At 39.7% G+C, this 12,929-nt stretch overlaps 1 protein-coding gene across 3 annotated transcripts in view; it reads right to left on the reverse strand.

The window, feature by feature from the left end:
• CDC14A (cell division cycle 14A) overlaps positions 1-12,929 on the reverse strand; it is a 187,008-nt gene that overhangs the window by 145,748 nt on the left and 28,331 nt on the right. For 2 of the 3 annotated variants that reach the window (XM_049880249.1, XM_049880248.1), the window contains exon 4: positions 3,626-3,718. The exons of the other annotated variant lie outside the window; for it this stretch is intronic. In XM_049880249.1, the coding sequence (XP_049736206.1) occupies positions 3,626-3,718 (93 nt within the window). The remainder of the gene's footprint in view (positions 1-3,625; positions 3,719-12,929) is intronic. 3 annotated transcript variants of the gene reach the window in all.

Genomic DNA, 12,929 nt, shown 5'->3' on the forward strand with positions numbered 1-12,929 from the left:
TTCTTCAGTCTTCCTTATCCATTGTCCAGCTTTCACATGCATATGATGCGATTGAAAATACCATGGCTTGGGTCAGGCACATTTTAGTCTTCAGGGTGACATCTTTGCTTTTCAACACTTTCAAGAGGTCCTCTGCAGCAGATTTGCCCAATGCCACGTGTCTTTTGATTCCTTGGCTGCTGCTTCCATGGGTGTTGATTGTGGATCCAAGTAAAATGAAATCCTTGACAACTTCAATCTTTTCTCTGTTTATCATGATGTGGCTTATTGGTCCAGTTGTGAGGATTTGGGGGTTTTTTATGTTGAGGTGTAATCCATTCTGAAGGCTGTGGTCTTTGATCTTCATCAGCAAGTGCTTCAAGTCCTCTTCACTTTGAGCAAGCAAGGTTGTGTCATCTGCATAACACAGGTTGTTAATGAATCTTCCTCCAATCCTGATGCCCCATTCTTCTTCATATAGTCCAGCTTCTCAGATTATCTGAGTAGTAATTACCAAAGTAAAGTAAAAAAGAAGCATGCCCACTCTATTCAGTTCACCAGCACTTCATGGAGCCCTCATGCCAACAGCCAGTTCTCACGTATGCTCTTAAAACAAACGCAAAAGCCTGGCTGGCACAACAAATAATCCTAGTATGCTAAGAACTGGAAGGAAACGTACAGGTCAGCGCACCCAACTCTCTCATTTTATAGATATAGAAACTAAATAAAAGCTAAGAGAGAGAAAGTGGCTTACCCATCATCACAGAGCCACTTCAGCACTAAAATCTCATGTGTTTTTGACTATTAGTCACTATTCTTTCTAGACAGCCCTGGTGGCACAGTGGCTAAAGCACTCGGCTGCTAACCGAAAGGTTGGTGGTTTGAACCCACCAGCTGCTCCACAGGAGAAAGATATAGCAGTCTGCTCCTGTAAAGATTTCCAACTGTGGAAAACCTATGGGGCAGTTCTACTCTGTCCTATAGGGTTGCTATGTGTAGGAATTGACTCAACGTCAATGGGTTTGGTTTTTGTTGGTTTTAGCCATGATTCTTTCTACTATATAATGCTGTCTGTGAAGAGAGGAAGAAAAGGTGCCACGTGGGGTGGCACAAGGCTTTACTATAGCCACATCAGGGAGAGAAAAGGTGGACAGGCTGGGCACCTCAGTCCTGGAAGCAAGGTCCTGGGCCCACAGCTTGCCACTGTTCTCAGTCTACACCTACACCAGCTGACAGTCTTTCCAAAAATATAGCTGGATTTTTTTCCCCTGGAGCTTTTGGTTTGATGTGGCAGAGATTGATGTCTCATAACTGGTGCTCACAATGAGGCCCTTTAAAGGTCACACAGCAGTGTACTTCCAGGCTTCAGAGAAACACAGGACCCACCTCCACCAACAATGAGGGAAATGACACCGCTCTTCTCCCTGCTTTCAAACTGGCATATTCTTAAATAAGATACCACACACATCCCTAAAAGCTATTATAAGTATATTTTTGCCCTATGGTTTTTTCCTTCCAAGTTTCTGCCCAATCTCAATATGTAGAGAAAATTCCAAACTTATCCACTCCAAAACTCCCTAGCACAGTCTGTGGAACTCACATTTACATTTTAGTGTTTGCAGAGAAAAAAATGTGTAATTGAAATTATTTTTGAAAGTCTCATCTAGTTATTAGGGAAGCTGTAATATACACAAGAGTTATATTCAGTTTGCCTGCTGCAAACACTTGTATGCGAATTTCAATAAAATGCTAGAAGTTAACCTCCCCTGTCATCATAACCTCAAACATAATAAATAATCGCATTTAACTTCCCTGCCAAAAATCTTTCATGTTCTCCTTCACTGCTATCAGACTAAGGCAGGACTCCTTTGGCAATTCAAAACACCATGATACTTCAGTCCATGTTTTACTCTCCTCCCTCATATCTTACCTACTGCCCTAAGCAAGGGGCACAGTTTTCACAAATCCCACCTTTATTGCCAACTGTATGGTAAGGACTGGCATTAATCTGATTCCCAAAGTATGGAAAGGGATCCAGTCCTCAGCTTCCCACTTCTCCATCCTCATTACCATTTGCTCATGCAGCACTCTCTTTCTCAGCCCCAGCCACTCAGAGCTGTGTCAGAGCTCATAAATTAGACAGATACCATCTTTCTGCCCCAGCCACCCAGAGCTAGGTCACGGCTCACACGTTAGAAGGACACCTTCTTTCAGACTGCTAAACAGACAGACACCAGCACCTGTTGGCTCTCATTGGCCCTGTGGGTTCACTGATAAACTGGAGCAACTCACAGAATACTCAGAGAGCGTGCCATACTGACTACAGATCTATTATAACCAAAAAGGATACAAATGAAGAGATGCATAGGATGAGATCTGGGAGGAGTCATAGCGCAAAGCTTCCATATCCAAAACAGGGATGTATTACCCTGTCCGGTGCGTGGTCACCAACCAAGAAGTTCCATCTGAGCCTCAGGGCTTTTTTCCAGCCTCGTTACATGGCCATGATAAATTACATCACGCCACATGAGGCTGAGTCAGCATTGGGCCCCCAGTGAGCCTCTATCCTCAGGACTCTTATCAGCCTCACCACTTGGCCATGACAGATTACATCATGCCTCATGAGGCTTAGTCAGCATCAGGCCCTCAGATGGTCTCTCTTGGTCTGGTCAGCCCCCATTCATTAGCCTCAGGTATTGGTATGGCTCTCGAAGAAACAGAGAACGAAAGCCAAATGGCTTTTGGCAAGGTGACTACCTATCATAAAACTAGTGAACCTATCACAAATTCCTATTTTATTTTTCCATATTCTACTCCCCAACAGATGAATATCCAAATATCGTTCAAGGCTAATGAAAACTTGCCTCCCTGACCCACTCCAAGTAGAGCATATTTCTATCACTTTATGCCACTACTTACTAGGTACATATCCCTACCATAACAAATAGGAATTTAATTTTTTTTTTTAATCTATCCCTCATATCAAATTGTCTGTGTGTTCCTAACGTATAGTACAATGCCTGGTAAACAGTAGATGCTTTAAAAGGCAAAGGAAGGAAGGAAGGAAAGAAAGAGGAAGAGAGAGAAGAAAGGGAAAGAGGAAGGAAGGATAAATAAGTGGAAGGAAGAATAGAAGGAAGGAAGGAAGGATAGGTGGGTGAGTGGAAGGAAGGAAGGATGCATGAATCGATAAGTGGAAGGAAGGAAGAAAAAAGGATGGACAGACAGATGGATGACTGGATTGATTAGAAAAGGAAAAATTAATCCTCCCCCATGCAATCCAGAATTTCCTCTCCTCCCGAAAAAGAATTATCTCAACAGTCTTTATCTTCCACAGTATCATAAATATATAATACATACTTTTTTTTCCTTGAAATATTCTTTGTCAGGTATTCTTTTTATTGAAACACCTATTCAACTGTGGAATCAAGCTACACAATGTGGTTTCAAGATTCTCTCACTAACTACTAGAAAATAAAATCTGGAGAGTAAACACTCAACGCGGTCTGCACTTTCCATTCCAGATCAATTCTCAAACCACTAGTAATCTCCCCCACCCTACTGAAAAAGTGGCCTGAATTTTATTCATCCGTGCTAGCATTCCATTGGCCTGATTACAGAAAAGAATCATGAAAAAAGTACTTACAGCATAAGCACCTATCAAAAACGCTGCATTTGCTCTTTTCCGTTGATCGAAACAGGTGTAGTGTACTATTTTCTTTCTTGATAAACTGTATGACTAGATAGAGGGGAGAGGAAGAATTAGTATAGCCAAAGAGACAAATGTTGACAGGTACAGAAGATAAACTTCATCTCTTAACTTTCAAAGATATGGCACATCAGTGAAGCTTAACTTTCAAAGGCATTTAGGCAAGAGCATTCAGGGACGGGGGGTTACTAGCTCAGGCTTCCTGCAGCCCAATCATGATGTAAGAACTGACAATATAAACAAATACATTTCTCTCCAAGAAAAGAGACTGATGCAATGGGAAATGATTAAATTACTGCTATCTCTACTAGCAGAAACCATTTTTGAAGATTTGTTCTTTTCAACTGACTTGATCTCATATGTAAAGTCTATTCGCCCTTTTTTACTCCCTACCACTTCCACTTCCAGAAAAGTTATCTACGCTTTTCATATTATACAATTTCCATTTAAATGTGTCAGGCAGTCTATTTTCCTTTCTAAAAATCTTTAAATGCCTATATTAGCTGTTGTTGTTGCTCACTGGTCCAGTTGTGATGATTTTTGTTTACTTTATGTTGAGGTGTAATCCATACTGAAGGCTGTGGTCTTTGATCTTCATCAGTAAGTGCTTCAAGTCCTCTTCACTTTCAGCAAGCAAGGTTGTGTCATCTGCATAACGCAGGTTGTTAATGAGTCTTCCTCCAATCTTGATGCCCCATTCTTCTTCATATAGTCCAGCTTCTGGTATTATTTGTTCAGCATACAGATTAAATAGGTATGGTGAAAGAATACAATCCTGATGCACACCTTTCCTGACTTTAAACCAATCAGTATCCCCTTGTTCTGTCTGAACAACTGCCTCTTGATCTATCTAAAGGTTTCCTCATGAGCACAATTAAGTGTTCTGGAATTCCCATTCTTCGCAGTATTATCCATAGGCTGCTATGATCCACACAGTCGAATGCCTTTGCATAATCAATAAAACACAGGTAAACATCCTTCTGGTATTCTCTGCTTTCAGCCAGGATCCATCTGACATCAGCCATGATATCCCTGGTCCCACGTCCTCTTCTGAAACTGGCCTGAATTTCTGGCAATTCCCTGTCGATATCCTGCTGCAGCCGTTTTTGAATGATCTTCAGCAGAATTTTCCTTGCATGTGATATTAATGATATTGTTCTATAATTTTGACATTCGGTTGGATCACCTTTCTTGGGAATAGGCATAAATATAGATCTCTTCCAATCAGTTGGCCAGGAAGCTGTCTTCCATATTTCTTGGCATAGACAAGTAAGCACCTCCAGCGCTGCATCTGTTTGTTGAAACATCTCAATTGATATTCCACCAATTCCTGGAGCCTTGTTTTTTGCCAATGCCTTCAGAGCAGCTTGGACTTCTTCCTTCAGTACCATCGGTTCCTGATCATATACCACCTCTTGAAATGGTTGAATATCGACTAATTCTTTTTGGTATAACGACTGTGTATTCCTTCCATCTTCTTTTGATGCTTCCTGCATCGTTTAATATTTTCCCCCATGGAATCCTTCACTATTGCAACTCGAGGCTTGAATTTTTTCTTCAGTTCTCTCAGCTTGAGAAACACCGAGTGTGTTCTTCCCTTTTGGTTTTCCATCTCCAGCTCTTTGCACATGTCATTATAATACTTTATTTTGTCTTCTCGAGAGGCCCTTTGAAATCTTCTGTTCAGTTCTTTTACTTCATCAATTCTTCCCTTTGCTTTAGCTGCTCGACACTCAAGAGCAAGTTTCAGAGTCTCCTCTGACATCCACCTTGGTCCTTTCTTTCTTTCCCGTCTTTTCAGTGACCTCTTGCTTTCTTCATGGATGATGTCCTTGACGTCATTCCACAACTCGTCTGATCTTCGGTCACTAGTGTTCAATGCGTCAAATCTATTCTTGAGATGGTCTCTAAATTCAGGTGGGATAGACTCAAGGTCATATTTTGGCTCTCGTGGACTTGCTCTGATCTTCTTCAGTTTCAGCTTGAACTATATTAGCTAAAGCCCCAATATTAGAATGTTCTATGCTAATCCCTTTTAATATCTGAAAACAAATGGCTAATGGGAAGAAATGAACCATCAAAAGGATACTATTAGCAAACATTTTAATACAATATAGTAGCCATATTAAATTCATGGATTCAAACATTATTAAGCACCTGCTGTATGCCAGGCAATATGCTGCATGCTTAATTATTTAACTAAATCGAAACTAAGCAACATGATATCTTGTACGCATGCTAAGGAACATGAAAAGAAATATGAAAATAAAAAGATCTGTTAAAGTGAAATCAAACTATTAATCAAAACAAAAATGAATTATTGAAAAATGAGAACACGGATGCAACTCAATAAAGCTCACCCAATTTACTCATATTTCAAAATATCTGTAATATTTTGACAAAAAATACAGGCATATTAGTACATATACATGAATTCACACTGACTATAAAAAATGCTTTTTAGATCTTATGCACCTACCATAACCCACAGAGAATCTCTGCTTCTAGAACTCCTTTAAAATTGTAAACAGAACTCAACCATATACCTTTCCTTGCCCTGCAATTTTCTGCAAGGAAAAAAAATTCTTCTAACTCTGTAGACCTACGCTACAGTGAAACTCCAACGTTTTGGCTTTAACACGTAAGCACAGAAAAATGTAGCTATGTGTATCCCAGCAAAGAGCCTGGAAACTCTCACCACTCTAAGTCAGGCATGTATTTCTTTGATAATTTAAGAATCACATCTTCTGAAAATGGTATAGTATTATCCTTTTTAACTAAACTTTTAAAAACTACTCTTTACCTCAAAGACGGTCTCTTATTACCAACGTCCTTATTTGCTGACTAAAATACTCCAAGTCAGAATTGACTCAATGGCAACGAACAACAGGAAGAAATAAAGGGGAGGGGGAGGAAAGCATAACATTTTTCATTCAGTTTAGCTCAGTCAAGTGTTCGCGTTGAAGTTATCTAAAAACTTAAGGAGTCACTATCAGTGGTGCTGACATCTGTCTCTTTGCTTTCTCAATTTGCACCTACTGCCTCCCTAGACATTTCCTTTTACTATTTTATATTCTTATTTGTATGCTTGCCAGTGTGTTTGACTTTATCACTTATTGTTCTCCATCAATAAGTTGTCTGACTTACCAAAAGGCTTTTAAGACCTAAGCTACTTTTATGATCTCTGAATCCCAAATTCCTAAAGATTGCCTCACACAGGCCATGTCCCATTAACATTAATGTTGCACTGAACAGTAATGACTCCACAGCTCTCCTGGCTCCCAGTCAGTCCCCTCACTATTTACATTTCCTGGTTCCCCAAAACAGCTGTGGAAAAGAAAATATCAACAATCTAAACTCAAGTTTGTTTATCTGTTTTAACGCTCTTTTCTACGAAGAATTTATGTTCCATAAAAAACAGCTATCATTTAATGTAGAATTGTATTTATTTTACAAATCCACCCTCTGAACATGAGAAACTCAAATTGTTGTGCTATCATCACTAATGGTCAGTTTTTGTTTTTTGGAACTTTTTGTATTTGCTTGTGTTTTGTTTTGTTTTTTCTTTCTCTCTCTTGTTCTAAAGCATATGGAAAGTGGAGATCATCCTGAGCACAGAATTCTGAGGAGACTTTCTTCTCATTGTATACCTTTTAAGTAAATATGACACAAATTAACATTTTAAGGATTTTAAAGGAATTTAATATCACAGGTTTTCAGAAATTATTGTATCAGATAAAGAATATTGTTTACAAAATCTACCTAGAAAATTTACCTTTTAATATATTCTTAAGGGAAGCTGCCTACAGAGAGCAAACATCATTGATTTTACTTATTTTCTCGATGAGAGCTTCCTAACTGATTTGTAAGACAGATATTACAACTTGTAGAATTTATCTTGCTTCAATGTTTTTGCAGTTCAAATGTTTTCTTAATTAGTCTCAAAAGCACTAGAGCTAAGAAATGATCTTCTGCTTAGTGAAGCTTAGCTAGTAGCTCCAATATCAGATCGCAGAGAGTTGAGTTCTCACACAAGGAATCAAAACGAATTCAAAATGAATTATAAGGGAGAAAAATCTTATGTATCATAGGCCTTGTCCTAACTTCCCTCCTTGCTAAAATCAGGCCTCCCATTCACAATCTTACCGGTCACTCTTCTGCCTGACAGTTTTATGCCGGCAAGCTGACAGTACTGTTCAACACAGGAGATATTCTGGTATTGGAATGAAAACTTTCAGGGAAAACAAAACATTCTGTCAATTGGTTGGCAGATGTTTTTAAATTTCCTTTCAAATATTAAATACTTCCCTCCCTTTAAAAAAGAAAAAAACCTACATATTACACATCATAGCACCGTACCAAAAAAAAAAAACACTAACCAGTGGAGGCACTGATGACTAAAAGATCTTTAGGGGAACATTTAGAAGACTATCCTTGAGATCTTTCACAGGACAACTTTACCATGCAGGGAAAGAAAGGCAGCATTTGCAGACAATGAGACTCTGCTTTATGAATGAGCCCAAGACATACTTCATCAAATTCTGCTCTAATGCCAGAAGAACAGCATGCCTCATCACTGAACGGCTGCCTCTTCCTTACCCTGGCCTGTCTCCTCAGGGGTCAGGTAATGCTGGCCAGGTCCTTCAAGGAGAACAGTTAAAAAGTCAGAACAGCGCCTCTGACTTTCAGTGAGCTACCTATTCTTCTATAGATTCTTTTTCTTTGGAAACCCTGGTGGCATAGTGGTTAAGTGCTACAACTGCTAACCCAAGGGTTGGCAGTTTGGATCTGCCAGGCGCTCCTTGGCAACTCTATGGGGCACTTCTACCCTGTCCTATAGGGTCGCTATGAGTCGGAATCGACTTGGCACTGGGTTTGGTTTGGTTTTTTGCTTCACATTAGCAACTCAGAGATTACAGAAACGCTGCATACAAAAGCAATGTTAAGTTCGAAATTAGCAAAATCAAATAAATATAGTCTTAAAGGGGAAACTGTCAGAGAAGGAAGAGTGAGACCTGGGGACTATTTGCCTGTTGTACAGCAAGGCTTGCTGCACATAACCCATTACAAATCACAACCTGTGGCCACAATCCAACCCATACTTTAGATTTTCATCCTGAGACTGGAGTACAGAGCCTTCTGAACTCTCTTAAATGGACACAGCCATGTCTCTATAATAACAGCAAAAACAGCACCAGCAGGAGCAGCCAGTATTTATTGGTCACTTGCTACATTCCATCATTTCCCAAAGCAGTATGAACACAGTGACAGAGGGGTCCAGTTTGACTGGACGCAGAAGGACTCCTAGACCAGTGGTCCTGGAGATGGCTGAAATACAGTGAGTGTACTGTGTTTACGAGAAGGACAGAAGCCAGGAGCCAAAGAGGGCCTGCTATGAGCATTTACATGGCAAGTGTGACAGGCCAAGAGGAATCCAGAGCTATCTCACTAAGCTTGATAATATGTGTAAATCTCAATTATGAGGCCGTAACAAGGTTCATGGCTCAGAATTTAAATAATTCTCAGGGTGACTTGGTCAATGTTACTACAATTTTTCAGGAAAAAAAATGTAAACCGTATCATATAGTATTACTATATTCTATTTCATCTTATCAAGACAGTGGTTCTGAATCACCTGGAGGGCTTATTAAAACACAGATTACTGAGCCCTACCCCCAGAATTTCTGATTCTGTGGAACAGGGACCAAGAATTTACCTGTTAAGATTCCCTTGTGAGGCTGATGCTGCCAGTCCAGGAACCACACCTTGAAGTCATTGCTTTAAGACATTCCTAAACTTTGGAGAAGCTCTGCATAAAAATGTGCCTGGTTCCACCCCTGGAAATGTTCTATGCAGATCCTAAGACACTGTCTACCTGGTCAACCAGTCCCAACAGACCTTCAAATTCTCTTATCAAAGAACTCCAAATCATACCACATGCCTTTTAAAAGCATGTTACAAAAAATACATTTCTCCAGATTCCTCAGAAAACCTGTATTATAATTTTTGTAAATTCATGCATTCCAGGTGATAACACCTTAGGAACACGTAACTTTAATGATTCAGTAACTAAGCTGCCTTAAATGGGGTTATTCCAGAAATTGCAAATTCAGAGTTGTCAGGAGTTCCAGGAATTTGGAGTGGGCCAGTTGGCAAACTAGAGAAGCATGCCCTGTGCAAAGCAGATGGGACCACTCAGCTGCTCCATGCAGAAATCTGGGCCCAGAATTGTCAGATCACAATACTTAAGGGAAGCCAGAAATCCAGAATTGTGCGAACATTTCCATGAAGTGAAGATGTTGACTACAAATCTGAATTTTTTTAAACAGCGTCGATGCCCAACAAAACATGTCTTTGGGCTGAATGCGAGCCATAGGCAACCAGTTTGCTAAATCTGGGTGTTGGGACATTGTGGCTGAAGTCAGTTCAATTCATTCTATCAGCGTGTGTCGAGCAGGCATTGTGTGTCAAGACCGTGCTAAGCAATTCAGAGATAAAGGGTGGGGAACCCCAGTATCAAGCCTCACAAGTGCTCACAGTCTAATGAATATATAATGATAAACAAAGACAAAATATTGGCCAAAGCTTATTATTACAAAATGAAGAGAATAACCACACAGGGATGCACTCACAGGACAGCAATGACCAATGGAATTACCTTAATTACAGGTAAATGATAGGTTCATTTTTAACAAGGTAAGATATGGAATTTATTTACTGAATATCTATCAACTATCACAATCAAGCCCACAGAAATTTCCAGATTTGCATTGCTTACCTCAGAGACAAAGTTTTACCACTCCAATGCAAATCAAGACAAGTGAGTAATAAAACCAAACCAAACCCATGGCTGTCGAGTCGATTCCGACTCATAGCGACCCTGGAGGACAGAGTAGAACTGCCCCCATAGGGTTCCCAAGGCATTAAATCTTTTCCGGAGCAGACTGATAAACATCTTTCTCCTGTGGAGTTGGCTGGTGGGTTCGAACAGCTGACCTTTTGGTTATCAACCGAGCACTTTAAGTGTGTAATGTATCATATAAATACTTAGTGGTACTTGTAAACCAAAGCACACTGACTGCTACAATAGAATAATAAATAGAGATGAGGGTATTAATCCCACATAGACATTTTCCATCTGGGAGAGAAAGGCTATGTGAAAGGTCGCATTCTAGCGGGATTGACTCCTTGTGAAAAACAAGCCACAGCAACTCAGTGACAGACAGAAAGGATGACATGCTACACAAACGACCAATTGCCCAGGCTATATTCTTGGGTTATGGTGACATATACAAATCACGCACTTGTTCACCTGAGGTCAAGACACCACAAACTACATAGTCATTCAACAACAAAAAGTGATATAACTAAGCTCAAAGCCCTCCAAAAAAAATTTTTAATGACCAGTTTAAAGATACAGATTTTAAGCAGCCTTTCAGTAAAGTTGTTTGCCACGCTTAAAAATAAAATCTTCATGTCACATGGTTAGAACACTGTGTTTAATTGTTTAATTAGACTGTGTGAATCAGTCTGATTGCGCTAAGAACACATTAGTACAGCTTGAATAATCAACTCTTTAAAAAAAAACAAAACAAAACAAATAGACCCCATGCACTCCCATAAGCAAGCAAGCTCTGCCATGGAGGTGGTCAGATTAAGTGGATCAAGGCACAGGGACACCACGGTGACCAAGGCACCATTCCCTTACAGGTGACTAGGCTAGCCCAGTAATGGCCACAGCAATCAGCATCTCCATAGCAATCAGTAGTCATCTCACTGCAAAAGCAATAAAAGGGACAGGTCTTCCTGTGAGCAGCCATGACCTCTACGTGTTTACCTCCAGCTGTCTCAGGAAAGGGATATTCTTGAAAATTTTCTTTGGCTGTACGAAACAAAATACAGTTGATGTTTTTATTCACAGCTAAAATAATTTTAAAAGTAGGGTGAATAGTTTCTTTAAAAAGAAAAAGTCATCCCCATACTTTCCATTTTGCTTAAAATCTAATGCATTTCATCAGTGCAATGGCATATTTGATTAAAGTATAAGACAAAATATCAGAGAAAAGTTTTACATAGTATTTGATCATGCTGAACATACAGTTGAAGGCATTTTGGGATTCTCTATAAAAGGAGATTTTCTTGCTGGAGGATTCCTGAATGGGCTGAAGGGGTCCATACCCTGAAAACTCTGTGTATGGTCCCACGCGCATTAAACCCGTTCCATAAGCCCCCACTACCTCTTTAAACCAAATTAACCATCTGTAGAATGCAGTTTGCCTTTTCCTCCACGGCCCATGGCCTGAAACATGATAGCTGCATGAAAAAAATCTCAACTTGTTTTTGTAGTTATAATACGAGGGTGGTCTAATCATTATATCAAAAGAGTTCGTGTGTACAACCACCTGATACTGTGGCAGGTGCCTGGTTACCAGGTAGGATTACTGCACTGATTCATTAAGCAACAAAGACGCTCGCTCATTGAGCTCCCACCACGGGCCAGGTACTTTTAGCACTTTATATAACCATTCATTTCATGATACCCATCCCTACGTGGGATAGTCTGAATATCTAAAATTACATCTCTGTAAATATTTTTTAAAAATCTTCTTAACACCATCCTCAAGATTACTGAAATTGTTCTGTTGATTCTTAAGAGCAGATATCGAAGAAAAAAAAATCACTGCCCTAGAAATGTCCCCTTTTTTCAGGGATGCTCTTACATATTTTTCTCCCCAAGCCAATGTTTTCTTTTTCTCTGAGGAAAAGTGAAATCAACAATTAGAGCTGTATTGACTAATTTTGGAAAAGCCAGTCTAATCATACTATGTTTGTTAAATGTTCAGATTATTAAATCAGTAATTGAAAGACTTTTTTAACTGATTCAAGTTGGGGAAGGTATTCTGGTTTTTAAAATACCACTACTTTGTCTTTTGTTAGTATAGTCTTCTCTTTTAGAAGACCTTATATATTTGAGCCCTGGTGGCACAGTGGTTAAGAGCTCAGCTGCTAACCAAAGGGTCAGCAGTTTGAATCCACCAGCCACTCCTTGGAAACACTATGGGGCAACCTGTCGCTATGACAGCGACGGGTGTAGTCTAGTCCAGGGATCTTAGTGTGTTCTGTGCCAAGGATACTTTGGAGAACCTGATGGAAAATCTATGAATCCTCCCAGAAGAAAAATGTAAACACACACAAAATTTTACATATGATTTCATGGGTTTATGGATCCCTTAAAATAACA

Source organism: Elephas maximus, chromosome 3 (genome assembly GCF_024166365.1).
Source record: "Elephas maximus indicus isolate mEleMax1 chromosome 3, mEleMax1 primary haplotype, whole genome shotgun sequence".
Classification (NCBI taxonomy): Eukaryota; Metazoa; Chordata; class Mammalia; order Proboscidea; family Elephantidae; genus Elephas; species Elephas maximus.